Source organism: Macrobrachium rosenbergii, chromosome 58 (assembly GCF_040412425.1).
Source record: "Macrobrachium rosenbergii isolate ZJJX-2024 chromosome 58, ASM4041242v1, whole genome shotgun sequence".
Classification (NCBI taxonomy): domain Eukaryota; kingdom Metazoa; phylum Arthropoda; class Malacostraca; order Decapoda; family Palaemonidae; genus Macrobrachium; species Macrobrachium rosenbergii.
This window is the reverse complement of record NC_089798.1, coordinates 7,476,329-7,498,445: the sequence shown is the minus strand read 5'-3', so window position 1 is coordinate 7,498,445 and position 22,117 is coordinate 7,476,329. Positions and strand designations below refer to the sequence as shown.

Sequence of the window (22,117 nt, the reverse complement as noted above, 5' to 3'; positions counted from 1 at the left end):
CCTACGGGGTATGTTGGAGAACTGAACATCGATGTTGTATTGTAGAAAATGAAAATGAAGCAGAAAGGACCTAGCTCTTTTAACGGTCTCCACTAGTCTACAGTTTCCAAAGGAGAAGTTCTGAGCGATAAAGCATTGTAGATTACTTATCATTTAACAAAGGAAATTAGCTACCTAAGAAGCATTCCGCAACTAATCAGTGAGTACAATCTGTAAAATGAGAGTGAAGTGTCCAACAGACGGCTATATTTTGTTAAGAGTAGTTTCCAACTAAAAGCATAAGGAAAATAAGCAATTACTGGCACCTGGTTTTAGAAGACTGCTAACTTTGGCTAATAGGTTCTTAATGAGAGGTCTTAGGAAACCAGATTGTGCAAAGGATTCACTGGCCTTATGTTTCTAAATGAACTGCCTCAAAGGTTACAACAACTAAGACTATGAAAAACAAATTCTTTAATGTGATGAACATACTCCAAAGGGCGACTGACCTAATTGGCTCTGTATTGCTTATATGCCGCTAGGTGGACTTAGGCAATCACATTTTATACTACTAGGTGGACTAAAGCAATCTCATGAAGTAAACTGAGAAGGAAAAAGATCCTGAAGCTCTTCTAGAAAACTTTAACAGTTTAGGGTTTCCATAATAAGTCGTGAGCAATAAGGGTTATAGTTTCCTTCTAATTTAACAGAGGAATCCAGTCAGTCTATTACCATTCTATGACCTATGGTATAAACCAAGAGTTTAATGTAAGTAAGTAACAACAAAGGTTAACTGATGATCCTTTATCCATATAAGGAAGTGCCTCAGTCTAGCAGTCTGTTTTCACTACTGTGAATTGTTTGAGATCCATATGATTTACCTAAATTGTTTGAGATCCATATGATTTACCTAAAGACACGTGAACTAAGGGGGAGAAGGATTAACATGCTCATCCATGTGGTACAGATCCTTGTAATAGTGCCAGAAAACCAGTAAATTAATAAATAAAAATAAAGAAACGTCTAAACCACCAGCACAAAAAGAACTACGGAATAAAATCTCTAAAAGTTTAAGATGAGGTATTGGTTCTTTCCTTTACATATTCTGGTAAGTAGTGACTAAGAAAACTTCCTTTCCTCATATTTGAGAACGTAAGTACAAAGGATTACAAAATGAAGTGAGTACAAAGGATTACAAAATGAAGTGAAGATACAGAATTTAGTTATTATGTCTTAATCTATAAAATATGAAAACTGTATCAGGGATTAAGTCTAGAAAATCTCACAAATTGATATGCAGATGAGAGGGTTACTGGGACACAAAACAACTCAGAATTTTATAATCTTCTAATAGAGAATCTTGTACAGATTCTGTATTAGAAGATTACACAATCTCTCTACAACAAACTGAAGAGCTAAATCCTTTAGTGACTATGAATTTCAGCACAACTTGGCAGCGGTTTCTTTGTGAAACATGTAATTAAGTTCGTGGATATTGGCCCCTTAAGGGAAAATCAATATTCTTTACTATTTTCTACCAAAGAAGCCATAGACAAGGAAGTACAGTCCAAGTCTAAATAAAGAATACTAGGACATTTTGAATTTCGTGCTCCAAAGGTCTTAATAAAAATGCCTGGTATTTATCTTAGATTTTCGGTAGTCCAGTCAATCTTAATTAAATTCAAAGGAAAAAATTTCTTAAAAGATCATTTCAGAAAGGACTTTTGGATAAAATGCAACAGAAAAATATTATCTGCCATTGACTACTTTTGTTACAAACAGCAGGTGTCATAAAACAAAATGAATGCCGCTTGGACTGGTATCTAAAACTCCCAGTTACGAAAGACTAATGAAAAGACTTAAAGATGGCCATTAGGTAAAGGGGATTTACTCCCACAAACTAAATTTTTTAGATTCAAAAAAAAAAAAAAAAAATCCCTGTACCTACAAAAGGGACCTGTGATCCATTTTGCATTTGACAGTATGGTAACAGGTTTAACCCAAACGAAGCTCATATAACATCTTTTAATAGGAGGCACTCGAGCACAGACAATTAGAACAGAAAACATCATGCGGCATTTTGACTGTTTTAAGAAGTGCATGGTGATATCATGTTTTACAACCACTTGACACTACCAAACCAATTGGTATATTCTATGTCGCTTTTTAGTGTGTAACTGAGGTCTAGAGAAAACAAGTATTCTGTTACCATAGGAAATCACTTTCTATACTTTTTGCTATAAAAAAGTTTGATCAATATCTGAATGGTAATGAATTTAATGAAAGTATAGATCATGAAGCTTGCAACTACATAAAACAAACAAAACGACACTGCTAAGATGATCACTATTTTTGCAGAATTGTATATCTATACTTGATATGTTAAAAGGAATGTATATTACATTAGCTTATTCGTAAGTGTAACGATTTAAGGGGATAATAAGCCACATTTGTCTTGCAATGCTAAATGTATAAACACTTAATACTATGACTGAACTTTTGCAGGGGCATATTATACTTGGCCAACGTAACTCCATTACCACAAAATATTTTCATAACTCGTAACTGGCCATCCATCAGTTACTCTATTCATTACCTTCAGGTGTTAAAGAATGAAAGATATTCCACATTAAACTACAAGTGCCTAGTCTTACTAGAACTTTTACTCTGTTTGCTTTGAACTGGACAGGTAAGTGTTTACCAGCAATGGCGAATACAAAAGAATTTCATTTTTGTCAAATGTTTAAATTATTCACTTTTTGTGCATATTTATTATGGTTATCTATGCATGTGAATGAAAAGCTCTTATCAGAGACTTGGTTCAGTGTCTTTTATTAGCCTTATTTTTTGGCATTCTGGTGCTCTGGATTCCTTTCTTGACATTTTTCTCCGAAAGTGAACATAGCCATCACAGGCCTCAACGATTCATGCCAAATTCTCTTGATCACTCAATTTCAGCCCAGACCTCAGTGTAACGGTTTTGTTTTCTTTTAAGCTGGCGGTGGGTAAGAGTGGCCACCTCCAGACCCAATTCCTAATTTGGTTACAGTGTTAAATCGTTTTAGCACCATGTTCGGGTGATACTCTGAAAAGCCAAAACCAAACACTAACATGTTGGAAATGCTGTATATGGTGTAATGGCTTCTAGTGTCTCTCTTATCATATCATGGTTCACCTCTAACAGTGCTATATGAAGAGGTTAATGTAGAATCTGATTTTCGCCTTGCTATTTATTAACTAGTGGAACCAGAGTTGATGTATGGATCCTGAGTGGAATTACAGTACAAGGATTGCTGTAATAATTTACGAGTTCAAGATATTTTTCATGGATTAACTTTCACTAGCTTTGTTCATATTTTTATCAACGTGACAATTTACAAAATTAATCAGTTCATATTATTTTCATCAACGTGACAATCTACAAAATTAATCAAAGATAGAAGCTTTCCTTCACATGAAATTGCTGAACAAAACTGAAGAGGAGATATACTGTTTAAAGCAAGTTTTTGAGCATTCCAGGAACAAAACGAACAACCAGCTAACTAATGGACAACAAATAATACGGGCCCAGAAATAAAATATGCACACCAAGAGCCTAATATAAAGACAAGCTATTTCATCATTCGCCAGATGTGCAAACCAAACGATTCTCTGACAACCATCAATTCGCACTTCATTGGGAATCCTACCACATGTTCTTTGGGACAATGTATCGCAATCAAACTGAACTAAACAACAACATTACAGAGTGAGGACCTGGAAGAAAAGCCTAGCTGCAGCGTGCAACTAGGACGATTACATAATATTCTAGTGAGGATAATTCAATGAAGTGAATTAAAGACGCTGCATTTTAAAAGGGTAAACTAATACTGCAAATTTTGGGTACTGGAATTTCCTTGGATGGTGAACAATCGTCATATTACAACTAACACAAAAGTATATTAATATCGAAGGGGGAACCTTTCTCTTTCTCACCACTACTGGTTAAAGGTGTTAGTTTGGCCGGCTTACAGTTTATGACTGACTCGGCCTGTCAGGGTTGGAATGTTAATTCGTATTTTACAGATCTGTGGGGCCATGACCACGCTGTTGCGTTAACGAGTCAACAGATTATTATTGCAAATTTTAATACATACCGAGTCACACCAGTTCCTTCTTTATCGATTGCACTGACCACGGTTGTAATTCACCATTTAATAGAGAACAGTAGATACTAACTTCCACTGCCTAATTCTGGCTATGGAGATGAAGCAAATATCTCAAGGACTAACTCAACTCTTAAATTTACACCAATATTGACACTAACTTGGACATGAAAATCTCATGATATTATTTGATAATTTCTCAAGCAGTGCTTGCATTTACAAAAATCTTGAAACGGCGTTGACTGTTATGCATACAAAATCAAACTCTGAAAACAGAATAAGGTAATAATACTGATACTAGTCAAGGGTGGCTACCTGTTTATAATAAGAAATCTGCCATTATGTGATGTATATGTACTACATATATACTCTCTGAGGCTTTGAATGTAACATCGGTATTCACAATTAAAGAGCACAGAAGTATCGCTGACCGGTTTTCACCCATCTTCGAATTCAGGATCCTACAAACCACACTGGTGACTTTTGAACTCTGATTCTACTGTGTTAGTTATATCAGTGTAATATTTCGGCGACTCAGGAACCAAAATCATTTTCAGTCCTGCCAATAAAATAGATATCGTATGAGCACAGGGCCTTGGTGCTTTATAAATCCCAAAATAAACAGCATGAACTTCTTCAATAAAGTAACACCCTTGCAATATACTGTGAATTCATTTTCTACAATCATTCTGCAAGCCACACTCTTAGAAATGCTTTTTCTTTTTCGGTTTCTCATTATTTTTATATAATATACTAGGGCAGCCGATCGAGACCACAGGTCTACCCCAAAAGCCAAATCAAAAAGTCCTTCAAAAGAAGGCATCGTGCGTACCCCATACAAAAATGGGAATAAAAGCACGTTAACAGAAAAAGAAGAAGATACTACTATGAGATTCAGAGGCGTCGTGCACGGTTTTTTTTATTTTACTCCTTATCAAAGAATCGGATGAAGGTGAAAGTTGGCATATGAATATTTCACAACCATACATTTTATTTTCTAACATCATCTTGTACCTATGACTTATAGTTTTAGCTGATCATAGAAGAACACACCACTTTCTGTAGTCAGAGACATTAAAAAGTCATTCATGGCTTAGAAGACAGTAATGACGTTTACCTGTGACGTTACAAATGGCTCCACCCTCTAAGCTACGTCATAATTCAGGATAATACTGAATTATCTCATGAAGTTTAAGAATTGAATTACTGACGATGAAAATACATTTCTCAAGTAGTTGCAAAAGATGCTAAATGATCACCAATGATCAAATAAATAAACCTGAAGGCCAAAATTATACATTCTGCTACTATTACTACCACTATTGCTGTATTTCCACGGCAGCATAGATGCCCCGCCCACATCAGAATCTTTCAGCTATTCATAAAGACTTTGCAAATGTTTCTTTATTGTGTAATGGGTCCTGGCCTCCCAGAATTCCGGGTTTTCATTTGAGAAATGTATAAAGTAATTTTCAAGTTAAATATGCAGTATTGCAAATGAGGGAACAAACTCATGCATTCAGGGGAAGGAGTCCTGTCAAAGAAGCAGTGACTGAAATGTCGTAAGTTTTGGTAAGTTTTCAGCAGTTCTCATCCAGGCAAATAAATGAAAGTTCATACCGTTATAGCCTTGGACATCACATATTCGATTTATTATCTATATGTAACTATGTTTTACTTTATTGTAATAAAAATCATCATTTCTATTGGCGATGGAGCTGAGCATTATTACCCTTATGAAACAGTACTATATGGCACAAACCTGAGAAAGAACGTGCGAGCGAATGTTTTGTTTTATTTTTTGGTATTTAGAGTTTCGTTATTCATTTCGTTTTTCATTTTAAATTTTTCTTTTAGCCTTTTATCTTATTTCATTTTACTTATCCTTAATTCATGGGTGACAGGGCATGACAATGGGTAGACATGCCAGTTCCAGTCACCCTCAAGCATATATAATTACCGATTATCTAGGAAACGTAGCTGACCTGAGGAAATCAGCGATGACTCTGAGGGGAACAAGGGTTGCCATCGTTCCCTTTTTCCTCTATCATTGTTACTATTGGTGTGGGTATATCTTAAAAATATTTCAAATGAAATGTATTTTACTTTTTTACTCTGTGTATTTGTAATTCCCTTTAAATGTACAAATGAAACACCAAAAACTATTCATAATCTATTTACAAATCACAATCATCATCACTATCAAGGAAAAGATCATCATCATCCTCATCATCACTGACTAAATTAATGATGACTGATCCACGTAAGTCTCCCGGATGTTGTCCAATTCCCAGTACTCCTCCTCAAAATGACGTGATTGTCTAACTGCTCCTGCCCACACTTCCGGGGTAGCAGAAAGCCTTGCCTCCTCCAACCTGGCCTGCAAGTCAGACCGCGTAAATCGACGGAGCGATGAACGCACTTGCCTCTTCATATGACCCCACACCTGTTCAATGGCGTTGAGCTCTGGGTGAGCGGGTGCCAAGCGCACAACTTCGTGGCCCCACTCCCGGATGATGTTATCCACCACATATCTCCTTTCCGGACGATTCTTTTGGCAAACGAGCAACAGCTCAGATTTTGTGGCCAAAGGTGGGAACGATATCCTACGCTGCTCCAGCCACCTGTCGAGAAAAGTTAATTAATCATTATTAGAGTGGAAATAGACCATAGAATGCTAATTTACATACCGTTATTACTGTATCATTAAACTATGATTTGATATTGTTTCCATCAAGAATAATTTACTGACTTCACACAGTTAATAGAATATTGAATCATATGAAATTTCCAGTCAAGTCATTAACTTTAATGCGTGTGTATACGTATTTCATGATGATATATATATATATATATATATATATATATATATATATATATATATATATATATATATATATATATATATATATATATATATATATTGTGATTTATTGTAATTACCTTACGAGATCCGCCTTTCTGTTTGCTGACGTAGGGCATCGACTCTCCTCGGTTAGTGTGCTGTGATATGGTGCATTATCTAGCACAAGAACCGATGGCTCTGGGAGGAACGGTAGAAGCTGTGTCGTAAGCCACTGTTCGAACAATTTGGCATTCATTTCGCCATGATAATCTCCTTGATTGGACTTAGCGGGGGTAGCACAGATACGAGCCTTCAATGAAGCCTTCATTGGTGCCAGCAGCTACCACCACAAATCGTTCACCTTCTCCTGGAGGGACCTGACGGCTGTAAGAGGACTGGTGATATCCTGCGTGGTGTCTGCCCATTCCCTGCTATGGGTCATTCTAGTGGTGAACCAAGTTTCATCAACGTACACCACCTTCCTTCCGTCCTCCCTGAGGCGTCGTAGATCCCGTAGAGCATTAATTCGACGGCAAATTATATCCAGAGACTCCTTCCTCACATACATTTTCCGTTGTGTAGTTTTATACTTGAATCCCAGAGAATGCAGGAGGCGGATTACTGAACTCGGTGATGTCCTTTCTGAGATAATGCCAGCTGTTTTAAGGTCCATTGTTAGAGAGCCAACCGTAAAATACTCCTTCTCATCAAACTTTCTGTGGATAAAGCGACGAATCGCACCAACAGTAAAGTTATCAAAGGCGGATGGTGCTGATGAAACTGGTGTTACTGACGATGGTGAATGACATGAACTGGAGGTACGGAGGCTGACTTTGGCCCTTACTGCCCCTGCAGTCATGCCCAAAACTTGTCCAACGCGGTCATAAGGCCTTAAAGGACAGAAAAGAATATATATAATTATATATATATATATATATATATATATATATATATATATATATATATATATATATATATATATATATATATATATATATATATATATATTAAAGCAATTATACATTGATTATGGAAAACAACAAATCTTAAATCAGATGGTCCATTGCTGTACTGATAACTTGAATACATTACTGGTTGTATTTAGCTTTCCCAAAAATCTTCTCAGAACAATAATAATTCTATAAAGACTGAACAATCCTTTTTACACTCTTCACTACATAATGGGTACTCAATGGAAATGTTCACAATTCAAAAGGCATTGCAATAGTTATATTTTTTTTCGCAAAATAAAAATCAGACTGGAAGTAATTACGTAATCTGAAATCGATTTCTTACCTGTTCAAGGAGTAGTAAGTACTACCACGGTTTTCTCTCCCGTATACAAGGTTGCAAGCCGCAAGGCAAATGCAGTTTTGCAACCACAGGGACAATTCCAAATCTTATTAGCCATTCTTTGATCTTTTGACAGGTAAGGGTTTAAAGCTGACGAAACCAAGTGAATGAGTTTGTAAGGTTTATGGGCGGGACTAAATTGTCATAGATTGTTTACTCTACCTACGTCATAAACGTTTGAGGATCCTTGCCACGTATATCCCTGGATACGGCATTGGCAAACCAATTTTACTTTATAAAAATGAAAACTATCGAATTTCATTACTAGATATATTTCTCGATATATTTGTATGGTTGTGAAATATTAATATGCCAACTTTCACCTTCATCTGATTCTTTGATAAGGAGTAAAATAAAAACCGTGCACGACGCCTCTGAATCTCATAGTAGGTAATGCATCAATGTCTGACTATAAAAAAAACTTAGACGAGGGCAATATACAAGGATGTTGTTGATGGCAATTTGTTTGATTACTACATGGAAAAACTAAAAGAAAATTAAAAAAAAAAGAAATTTGGCGACTGTTCATTAAGGCCCAATGCATCGCCTAAGTTCGGAATGTATACATAACGACTACTAGTTTGAAAAGCAGTTAATAGAAAACCATATTTTTCTACCTGAAACTGTCTTTTTAAGATATTCAAAACTTCAAGAAGCTGTATAGTTACACTGAAGAGCTGTGAGACTTTACCTTGTCATTTTCGTGTTACTATTTTCAGCAACTGTTTACGCATGTAAGCATTTATCTTTGTTAGATTAATGTTCATCAATTCGTTCAGGCCTGACCATTGAATTTCATTGTTTTTATTTTATTTTTAAACATAAGGGCATTTATTCTTTCAGAGCCGTTGGTTCTCCTCATGTGATCAACTGTAGGCATTTCCAGCGGCCCTTCAACCCCTTGATGCACCCTCTTTTAAGCCTTTTTACATTACTTCCATTCGCTTCCTTACTTCAATCTTGCTGTCCAGCCTCTCTAACTCTTACTTATAAGTGCAACCGGGGGGGTTTCTCCAAGGCCCAACTTTTAGATCACTGTGCTTCATATCCTTTATTTTCATGATGTCTTTATCTTGCTGTCCAACCACTCTCTCTTCACCGTCTCAAGCGCTGAATGGCCGAAATGCACCAGTGCCTGAGTGGCAGCCTAAAAATCATAAAATCAATGTTTTGGGTGTATGCTTATCTAATAGATGCCTTCTGATTCCTCCCGTATGTTGAATAATAATAATAATAATAATAGTTCACTGGGTCGATCACTGGTTGGAACTCTTCTAATGTCCTTTCCTGAGGTTGATGGCAATGATGACCTCAATACGATTATCTGAACGATCGCGAAATTGTGCTCGGATTACAAACCGTTAGCCAAGAGAGTGTCGTTTATTCGTTCATTTTCGTTCTTCGTTTTTATCCCGATTATTCGTCCTTCTTAACTTATTCTCTTCAAGAACTTGATTGTCAAGAACTTTGATGCCATAACAGCTATGCCATCGAAGTACAATAATTGCTGAATTGCACTATTAGTCATTACTGTCTTTTAACATCAGTTGTGCAATACTGACTTTTGTCGTATCGCTGAAAAAATTAAAAAATTGTTTTACCACTGTAATCCATCGATAAGAAAACAAAATATGATAATGGTAATAAACAAAAAAGGAATAATCGTGGAAGAAGATTTTTTTTTTAATTAAAGTTTAGCGTTTCACAATTACTACCAAGAAACAAAGAATTTACAAAGAACTGTCGTGAACAGTGTATACCAATTGTCATAGTCATTTCATAAAGGGATTAAGCAATGCATTGGGATATGAGAGAGACTGTACTGAATAATTGTGTTCCTCAGGCTGGATAATAAAACGGTGAGCGAAAGCAGCAAGAATAAGCAAATGGACTATTTCACCCAAAACGTCCGCAACTGATCTTACCCTAAACAACAACAGACATGTGTTACGAATTATGCCGAAGTTTTGTAGCCTTTCCTTGAAACAAAACAAATAAAATAACCGTTGAATAAGCTGCAGGTGAAAATTTTGTTATCGGAAAGCGTAAACAATTCAAATGACTAGCATTATCAATATGCAGTTAAATGACAGACTGTACGAAGACACATGACAGCCAGGTTTCCTTCCCTCTTCGTCCTAGAAAAGCAACCATAGCATTTTGGACAACTCTCAATATGAAAGAGGCTTTTGGGCTCGACCTCGTTATAAGGATAATGTTTGACAGTTACAAACCCTCCATAGCAGTTACGAATTTCACTTGTGCTTGTCTGTCTTACCCTTTGGCTTGATGAACATCTGAAAAACATTCCATACATAATGTACACAGAATTCTATTACGAAACCTGTAAGCATGAGAAAAATAAAATCTTATATATATAATAACAAGTAGGCAAAGGGTTATACGTTAATTTCAACTATATTACAAATTTATTTTATAAAAAGTGAAACTCCTCCCGTCACTTAAAAACGCCCAAAACAATGCTCAAGAAAGTGAGACCTGCACAAATGTTATTTCTTCCGTCTCTTGTATATGAACGTGCTTTTCTGAGTGAATTATCGTCCAACAGGAAATAAAGACTTTTATTTCAATAAACCATCCTAATGCAAAGACAAAAACAGCAACAACAAAGACAATAGTAGTAATGCTTATGACTAATGGATTAAAACATCACCATTAATAACGATAACAACAATAACAATCTGACTAGGCGTTTTAGTGACAACACAAAGATGATTAGAGGCAGAATAGAGCGCCAGCGACAAAGCTTCTCTTGGAGAGTTAAAGAAGATGGCTACTCCAACAATGAATTAGTATTTGGGACACAATCTCCTAGGTAAAACTGGTTTTATTCACCATGAAATGACCTTTTCTTTATACGAAACTCAAAATCGGAGCTCTTGCTAACATTATATAGAAGGTTTTAATATTTTAATAAATGTTTCACCATTTACATAAATGATCCTTTTCTCTCTCTCTCTCTCTCTCTCTCTCTCTCTCTCTCTCTCTCTCTCTCTCTCTCTCTCTCTCTCACGAGTTTAATCCCAAAAGAGAACAAAACGACGAATTTCATTTAATCTATATGACGGTATCATATTTGTGTATGCTCTGGCAGGATGATGGACTATTAAACGAGAGAGAGAGAGAGAGAGATTAAAAGCGTCATCTAATTTGTTTCACCATTTAACTTCATACCCGTAATACTGATCATCATCCAAACTTCATCCGGCCCAAAGACTGCAACTTTCATCAGTATGTAAACTCAAACATCCAGTAAAATGGACACCGAGAAATGAAGGAAACGTTGGCAAACGTTTGTCGATGTCAACAGACCCTCTTATAAGCCCTTTGACTTGCCAATCGAGGATCGACGGTCGATTGCTGTTAACGACGGAAATCCAATACCGATATCTTCTACAGGAGTCGCAGAGGAACAGTGCCGTAATTAGCTCAGCCCATTACCTACTCCCAGACCGTGTATCAAGACTCCTCTGATGACCGGAAGCGATCGGCAGGATGACAGCTTCGGTCATTTTACATGACTGGTTGTTCGCTATTCTACAACTAGCAATGATGTTCTTGTTCCTCTTTGAACGGGGTGAAATTGTAAACAAATTTTCTTAGAACAACTCTGATTAACAATTTCTTTTGTAGTTACGAACGTCCCTTAACCAATTTTCTTCTACTGCTACCTAATTGCACGAATATAACCATATATCTTTGGCCGCCAAAATGTTGAATGATTTAAAGTTGGAAGTTTCGCATTTCTCTGTAAGAATAATCAAATATAAGAAAGAGTATACTCTATCTCCTGCTGGAACACTTGCCATGCATACAAAAGTTTGCCGCAGTCTTTGTTAGACAGAATAAATTAAATTTATAAAAGTTTTGAGCTTGTCCTGCGCTGTCATAATGCTTCATGATGCCGGAGAAAGGAAATCCTGTTATTTCAAATATCTTGAACACTGGCGTTACTGTATCAGCTGCTTTTAAAAAGCGTTTATTTTTCATCGACTTTTATCATTCTTATTCCATAAAAGAGCCGTTATGTTATACAGGGCATCATCAACGAAATAAACACATCTCTTCCCCTTATTGGAATGTTAAAAAAAAAAGCAATTAGTACAATTTCATTTTCAACATTATACATATATACACACACACACACAAACACACACACACACACACACACACACACTATTCACATTATTAAACCACAAATTTCGTTTAATATCAAATTTACTGAACCTCGGGAATAACTTACACCCAAGGGATTCATATGTGATAACTGCTTTGTGACCAGCTGGATTCGAACAGCCTCTTGGTTGGGAAACAACGAAAATAGCGACTATAACCAATCAGCTACTAAGAGAGGTAAAGATGATATCTGTGAATATAAAAATGTCGCATTGCATGTGACAAAAAATAATAATTATATATAATACTTTACAGGAATAATGAAACATCTAATATAAGCAGAAAGTACATTTCAACTGAATACTGGAAAAAACATGCGCGAACACCATCACCACCTCCAACACAGCATAGGCGAAGGACCTTTGTCAAATTCCGTCACAAATGTCACTGATGCGCTTTGTCTTCCACAAATCTCCACTGATCTCTGGTTATGTTATGGTTGTTATCCAAGAACCCTCCATGGATTCTGTACACAAACAAACAACCCCATCCCCCTTTAAGTTAAGTTGTTGGTTGGTTTCCTATAAATACTGAATTTGCATTGAAATGGTTCTCTGTGTATTAAAACATCTAAGAAAGGGAGGCCATTGTCTTTTTTCTAATTCTAAAGTAAATTTGTGATCATTGCGCCAATGAGATGGACATATCTGGCAATCCCTATATTCCTAATACCACCACTGGAAAAATGGCCTGGCTGAAATCTAGAGCCAACTGGAATCACATTATTGAAGCTTGTCAGGCACTTAATATTTCAGATGCTATATTAGATCCTGATCCCAAGAGGAAATTAAATGAATTGCTGATCGTCATTTTAATAAGATATGTCCCTAGAAAGGTTATCAAATTCAAAAGACCAGCCATGGTTTGATGATACATGGGGAAGAGCTTACTATGACAAACTGACAAAATTCAACAAATGAAGACAAAATTGTTCATATTAAAATTACACTATTTTTGTTGAGTCTCGCCGTGCTGTGAATAGAACTTACCAAACAGTCGAGAGAAATTACAATTATCCCTTGAAGAAGATACTTGAAGGAATTATTCAGCCTCATCTGTGGTGGACCAAATTAGCATCATCTATCTTTGGGTCGGGCCTCGTCTTCCATTCCACCACTACTAACAGATGATGGCAGATTGGTTACTGGCCCTTGGGAAAAGGCTGAACTACTTCATCGAGCAAGCAGCTAGGGATGTCCCTCTCCCTGATATTTCTCATCCTGAACCTGTTCTTACAAAAATTGCATTTCACTCTAAGGATGTTACGAAAATTCTGGATTATCTTGATAGCTGGGGTGGATGGTTTCTTCCCTTAGTTTTTAAAAAAAATTTCTAGTGTGTTGTCTCCCATGATTAGTAGACTGTGCAGATTTATATATTTACGTAGTATCTTTGCAGATGAGCACAAGCTTAGTAATACAGTGCCTGTTCCAAAGAATGACATACGGTGGACTGGTGTTGCTGCCTCATAATCAATATTGAGGGTTGTCACTAAAACTAAAGCCTTGCCACTGACCTTAACACATTAATGCACTAACACTTGCTAACAACATATCAGCTAAGCAGTATGTGAGGAATAAGAAAATGAGTCGATATCCAGATAAATGGGCAAGATAGTTTAAAACAAAAATCAAAAGCAAGGAAAATCTGCACTTACGAGATGTATTCATCAGCCTCATGTATGGCCCCCTCCAAATAGAAACCATACCAAAAGTGCCATTATAACTAGTGAAAACGGAAATAAAAATCTTACTTCCCGGAGTTTTGAACCTTTCAGTATATAGAACAGAATGTAAGGGAACAGATACAGTATCCTAAATATACATATCTTGCTATACAAACTAATTTCTTTTCCTTAAAATAATGAAAGCAGTCAGTAAACAAAGAAGTGGCCACTACATGGCTAAAATGACATCGCCGTTACCCATGGCATATCATGATAACATTACTAACTAAAGCACGAAGTACCCATTGAAACTGCTTGAAGCGCTGTCACTGTATCCTGATTTCTTCCGTGTGAATCGGATGAATATGGACGTAACTCTAACTTCCTCACAGGTAATGCCTTTATGACATGTTCATTGTCAAATCATGTTATTGTGACAAAAGTAAATATAATCAAGTAATGAATCTGTCCTCAATCGACATCCACTTTAAAATTAATTCCTTAAGTCCTTACACAGAAATTTGCAAATGCAGAAATTTGTATACGAGTAAAACTAAAACGGAAAAGTATGCCGCTTCACTCTGATAGAAATGCAATATAAAAAAATCTAATGAATACATCTGTTTGCTGTTAAAAAAAATTTAAGGGTAATATTCATCATCTGCGTGAAAAAGTAATAAATGATAGCATTAAATCCTTTGGATTAAAAGAAATCCTATTTAGCGTTACAGAAGCCACAGACCTCCAGTAACGATAATTCAGTGAGAAAATTAGGCAATAAATCGAGAATAATGAGGTACAGTTGATAAGCTGGTTAAAAATGGGAAACATGCACTGACTAACCATTATTTCGACATTTGCACATTCCAAATATAACAAGACTGGAAAATTTGAAAAGTATTAATAAACACGATGATTAGAACTCTTAAATTCACATTTAACACTGAATGAAACTGACAATGACAATTAAGGCCTCAAGATGCTAAAAGAAGGGGTTTGAAGCAACACAACGCCTCTTCCAATGACTTATGAATAAATGAAACGACTTTCTCATCGGTCATTTTTGTCACTGCCTCTATAGTACTGACATTGTAACTGTGCAAGAATGTATCACCTTACTCCGAACTTTAATTCTTCATCTGAAGTATATTTATAACAGTATAATAGCACTAATCATTTTGCCAATAAGTTTGGACAAAGACATTTAAAACAAAATGCTCAAAACCCCTAGTGATGGGTTGAATAACAATTAAATTTTCCTTGATTTTTATGGTCTTCTCTTCTACACTTTCCCTTTGTCATTTAATAAGACGTTATTTTTAAAATTTTCTTCTTCCCTATATCTGTTCAGCTTTACATTAGATTATTACTGTGAAACTACTAGTTGAAAGTCAGGCAGGCTATCTGGCCCTATGCTACTAACGCTAACAGGAGGGACAGAAATTCTTGTTTGTACTACGTTCCCTGACAACAAAAGAATATACAACTAAATAGCGGTTTTTGTATTATTTAAAACCACCTTAGCTTTATCCTTTCTTCTGAACGACTGAAGTTAATTAAAACAATTCGTCTTGAATAATAAGTGAGAAAGAGTTGACAGTTTAAGAACAAAATATTCAAGTAATTTCCTACCAATGAGATTGCAATTGTAGTTAAAAGGTAATAGTTAATATGATAACATTTTTGGAAATAATTTCCACCCACCTTTAAAATGAAAACTTTTCGTTCGAGAATATATCAAATATGAAAACTTAACAGTTAATTTCAATTAAGCTGGTTTAGTAAAAGACTTCTTGATACGCAAATGAAACAAATGCCGAACGAATACCCAACGAATTAATCGTGGAACTAGAAAGTACAGGAAAAAAAATTCACATACCCAACGATGGCTTACTGCAAGAAAATACTGAAAAAAAAAGCTATTGACATCTTGCTCTGCATGACAAGAGACTATGCGAAGCTTTGTAGAAGCATTCGAGAAAATGGCGCTAAAACTTGGCGCTCGACCCGCCAATCCCGCCTTCCGGAAAAATAAACCTCCAGCCCCTAATAATAATGACGAAGCAACTCCGCTGAAAAATGACGCAATAAAGATCCCATTTCTCTTGGCCTCCCAGGGACGGTTTTTAACGTCAGTTTCGGAGTAAAAGTGTCGTAGCGTTTGAGAGTTACGACATCATAATGAAGACTTACAAGAGTTACGGATACAACTAACAAAATGTTTCCCGAATTAGATACCAGGAAAGAAGTCCTCGCATTCTTGAACGTTCAGTCGTACACATTCAATGTTACTCATTACTCATAATATTCACATGGGGATAAATCTATAAAAGACAGCATGTCAATCATCAACGCCAGCAATGAATGCATAACCTATATCGCTGTTAATAGCGGGACCCAAGTACAGTAAAAAAAAAAAAAAAAAAAAGGAAAAAAGCCAAGAACTGAACTTTCAATTAAATCTTGATTCCGTATTTTTCCTTCCTTCTGAAAAAAAGGCGATATTTAAGCGGCGGCAGTAATTGCAAGACACAACAAGATTTAACTATATCAATCTGCTTGCAACTACTAATCGACCCTTGCTGGAAAGAAAGAGAAAGATATCTCCTCTCCCTTATTCCCCTTCCACCCCATTTTCATGACTTCCATGACTCTTGGTGGTATGTTCGTTTACTACTAATCTCTCTCTCTCTCTCTCTCTCTCTCTCTCTCTCTCTCTCTCTCTCTACCGGATTTTGAAGATATGTCTGTTTTCCACTGACATCTTCAGTTCGTTTATTGAACCCCAGGAGTTAATAAAAAATAAAATCAAAACAGACTACATTATTCTTTTTTCACATTAAGCAGTTTCCCTGGAGAGGAACAAGTGAACTGCAAACAGCAAATGTATAACGTCAACGTTTTCGTTTTAAATCAGAATATTTCTTTAACAATAAAGAAATGCGGATCTGACCTACACGTGCGCATTTTAAAAATTAATGTAAACCCAGTAAAAGAGACAGTAAAACAAAACAAAAAATTGGCAAAAAACCGTCAAACCAGCTGCATCAAAATTTATTTTGATTCTTGCAAACTGATTTCTGAAAGTTGCAACCCGTCAAAATTTAGCAAACGAAATGATAACTACAAAATGAGTCATGTTCGATACAAGTGACATGAAACTTCGGCTACGTTATTATTAATTACTAAAAGTGTTCGCTGTTTGAGAGGGAAAGCTATATAAACTTTGCTCCCGAAACAACATATTGTTAAAAATCCAAAAATAATTAAACAGAACTGAAAAATGGCCATAGTTTCAAACAAAACTGAGACACAAATTTCAGTGAATAAAAACAAATAATCTAACTTGGTTTTAACCACACGTTTAGTGGGTCGTTACTGTCATTCTACATACTCAAGTCTCAAATGGTTATAAGCCTCCCGCCCGTTACACAAATATAAGTCTGTAGTCTAGCCCTCAGAGAATTTGCTCTTTAGTGTGATTATTGTCTTTTTTCCCACATGATTAACTTTACGGCTAATGCAAAAGGTAAGTACAAAATACAAATACAGAAAGTATGATGAAGGGGAATGTAAATGAATCTGAAAAAGCATGTATTATAACCCACAAATTATTAATATCGAATCATATATAGTGTTACTATACCAGGTACTTAAATAACCTGCATCTTAAACTGCTTAACTCTCTGTCTTCAACCTGTAACTGGTATGTACATTATTTGGGTCAATAACAGAAAAGGTGAAAAGGAAAATCAGCACAAAGTACAACGTCATCTACACCATAGAAGCAAACTGCGCAAGTGCGTCATTTACATCCACCCTGTGCGAATGGCCCTGATCCATCCAATATGGCGACCGTGTCAGGACCTGTGACAGATTTAGTGTAATTAACACGACGCGGCTGGGAGCGCACAGCTCGTCCGTCAGTCCACCATTGTCAGGATAGTTGGACGGACAGTATCCCCATACCACCTCGACCCAGCATCCACTCCTGCAGCCAAAGGACGATCCTTCTACTCTCGCCTCCCCTTCCCCTTCCCTCTCTCATTTAACATCTCGCGAACCGCTCTATTACTGTGACATTATCTTCCCCTTTAGCATTCCTCTTGGACGCTAATCTCTCTCTCTCTCTCTCTCTCTCTCTCTTACTCCGAACCGAGGAACAGTTTCTTCCTCTGACCCTGTTCGTTTCCTTTGCCTATATGCTCTCTCCATCTCACTTGGCTATCCTCCGAGGTTAGCATCGGGACAAGGGAAGAGACACTGGGTTTGTGACCAAATGGATTCGCCTAAAATAAACTCTCAGAGAGAGAGAGAGAGAGAGAGAGAGAGAGAGAGAGAGAGATGATGAAGAACGATGCCAAGTTGCGAGATACTTGAGTTTGACTGTCTTACCTCCTCTGCATAGCAATGAACGGAGCTACTGACATGGAAGAAATTATACCTTTGACAAATACGATAAAGAGCTTTATTGCATTAAATGTATATAATCGATTATTGCGTAAAATGATATGGGAAGCAACATAAAAAATGGTACTAGAATAATGATGCTGATGGTAACAGAAAATTTATATAAATGAAATAACAGTCAAGGAGATATTAAACAGCCATGCTCCAAAGACTGTAATTATGATAGTGTATGCTGAAACTCATCACACTGCAGTAATTTACACAAAAATTAACTCATAAAAGCCTTAACAAACTTCGCTCATTTCAAACTCAGGTATTATTATGGCATTTAATATATAACATCTAGGGGAAAAATCTTTTTTGTACCTGTGAATAATTCAACAGCCTATATAAACAATATTATGCTATATACCTCCCTGCCTTGATAACAAGAGAAAAAAAAGGACATGAAACTGTAGTCACCTTAAATAAAAGATTTCAGGCAAAACATGAAACCTTTCTGCGCTAGTTTCAATATCAAACTGGCAGAGTGACTCTCAACAAAGATTTGTCTGAGAAATTTTCCTTTTACTTCTTAGCTATCAAAAATGTCATAACAAAGAAGAATTAATAACCTATGAACACTGTGTACACTAGTGCAAGGTAGGGAGATGTAAAGTCTAAAGACGAACTTACTCGCCAAAGCAAAATCGTTTATATAACGTTTCCACTTACGCAAAAATCAAATAAATATAAAAAATCAGAACGGCACTCCTTACGAAGACTTCCATGGACGTTCAAAATGATTAGTAAACATTTTCCTAACTTTGAATGTACATCGAAATCGAAGTCACGAATAAAATGTAAGCACTGAAAAATAACATCAAGTAATCAAGTCCCCAATTACTTCAGGCGATCAGCAGCAACTAACATCAGGCAATAGATTTTATATCGTAACCTAATTTTCTCTCTTCTTCACAATGACACAGTTTAAACGAAACACCAAAATATTTATGGCTCGCCAAATTTACATATTCAGTACTAGCAGCACTATCAGTACCAGATGCCACAACTGCCAGGCCTTCAGTTATTTGCAAGGAAAATAAACAATACAAAAGGCCTTTCTAAAAAATATATATATATATATATATATATATATATATATATATATATATATATATATATATATATATATATATACATATCTAAAGTCGTATTAAAACTTTTTCGTGTAATAAAAAATAGTTAAGTGTATGCAAAATACAAATACGTTTTGATTAGAACTTAACCAACAAAAGTACAGCAGAAATTATACCTTGGAAAAACAATTTTTAAACATTCATTTTACATTTATAAAGACGAAAATTCGAAAATTGGATGTAAACTACACCATCATATTAACTGTGTGCGTGTGTGTGTTTCTTGGAGTGTCTATATTCGTATGTTTGTGGCAACCGAAAAACACTTAAAAATATGTATATGTATATACATAATATTCGCAGTACATCTTGCATTATAACATACGAGTGGTTTTTTTTTTTTTGACAAAAAAGGGTGGCTGAAAAAATGCCCAGCGTTCACTGCAACTGCTTAATCATGGATGAACACCATGTGCAGAAAACTTCCACGTTACCCACTTCAATAACGAACAAATAGGGCTCATCGGCACCATGCTGAACACCACGACACACGCAATTCATCTTTATCTTACATGCAACCTCGTGCTTCGCCATATTATGGCCTTTTCTTTCCAACGCATGTTTCATGGCATCTGTCTAGGTCTTTTCCTCCTCCAACCAAGCGTTTCTGGATTACACACTCTTTTCATCATATTATCATCCTCCATTCTTGCCAAATGACCAAACCATCTCAAATCACTCTGCCCCATCCTTCCATCTATGATAACCTTTTTTACTTTTTTTTTTTTATATCGACATTTCTATCTCAGTTCTTCTTTCGTATCAATAGCTTCACCCTAATTTTTTCAATCACATTCAGTGTCAAGAGGTAACTTCCTTAAAGGAGGGTTAGCTCAAAATACATTTATATATCTCCTCTGGCTATTGTATACACAAAGTCTCTACCCAGTTTTTCCACCTATTCTCTTCTCAACTCTTCTCTCATTGTACTATTTTCCATCATACTTTACTTTCACAATACCTATATAAATTATAATTCTTAAACTTCCATCAACTATAGTCGCATTTACTGCTTCATCATCTTAGTTTCTATTTACCTTTGTAATCTTCCTCTTAATCACAATTACTCTCAACTACCTCTTGTTCCAAACACATTCAAATTTCTTTAACAACTAAAGCAGTTTCTCTTCACTGTTCCCAATGACTGCAGCATCTTCTGCAACGTCAACTATTCAACAATCCATTTACAATCCTTTCCTTATTCCATTTACAATCCTTTCTTATGTACATTCTCTGGCATCTCAAATCCTTCCATCCAGACCGATACTAAACAGCCATGGAGACGTAACACTTCCCAGCCAGTTTCCTACCAACAAATCCTGACCAATTCCTTGCTTCCAACACAAAAAGCTTTCAATTGCTATTAGCAAATAATCTTGTATACTACAGATACTCAAAACTCACTAACTTGCCTCAGTAAACTTTATTGAAATCAATGCACTTCTCACATTTAGGTTTTATAACTAAATCATAATCTCCATATCCAATTATTTTTTATCTAAATGTACACTGTTCTTCCACTATCAATCCTTCTGTCGTTTGTCTTTTTCAAGTAAAATCCATCCATACCCCTCATTTACATACAATCTATCCACGTCGTCTGCCGTTATAGTTCTTACTGTCCCCCCCATTACCTTTATTTTTATAAAAGAAAATAACTCCTCTCACTCATACCGCACTGAACATTGTGTGTGTGTGTGTGTGTATTTATATGTATATATTTATATGTATATATATATATATATATATATATATATATATATATATATATATATATATATATATATATATATATGATTATTATCACTTTCACTTTTGTACGTGATCCATTTATCACACATTACCACATTGACCGGTTTCTGACTTTATTTCAAGCCATTGACGAAGGACTGATACAGAGTATAAGAAGTCACAAATATATACACTAAAGGAACAGTACTGACGAACATACACAACCATTAGAGACTACATATCCCCCTTCAGGCCGGTGTCGAGGTAGGAGTGGCCTTCAAAACTCATTTGGCTAAAAATCACAATATACTCTCAGGGAACATACCGACCATAGGCGGCCTCAGATCCACACCTGACAGGTGTCAGGGAGGCGGAGTTTGGAAACTCATTAGCACTGCCCCTGTACTGTATTTACAGATATGATAATCCTATTTTCACAAATCTCTACTGCCTGCCTTAAAATTGAAACAATTTACAAATTTCCTTTGATATTAAAGGATCAAGTTTATACATCCCTTGACTGATATTCATATTATGGTTGTAACTTTCGTTATAAAGCTAGATTCAATGATATTCCTTTCCAGTGCATTATTAGAATATACAATCCTTTTTG

The 22,117-nt window shown here is 35.9% G+C and overlaps 1 protein-coding gene across 1 annotated transcript; it reads right to left on the bottom strand.

The window, feature by feature from the left end:
- Positions 1-6,363: 6,363 nt before the first annotated feature.
- LOC136837235 (uncharacterized) lies at positions 6,364-7,297 on the bottom strand. The gene is made up of 2 exons (XM_067101973.1): positions 7,068-7,297; positions 6,364-6,748 (listed from the first exon to the last, which is right to left on the bottom strand). The coding sequence occupies exons 1-2, from the start codon at positions 7,295-7,297 to the stop codon at positions 6,364-6,366; spliced, it is 615 nt and encodes a 204-aa protein (XP_066958074.1).
- Positions 7,298-22,117: the final 14,820 nt, after the last annotated feature.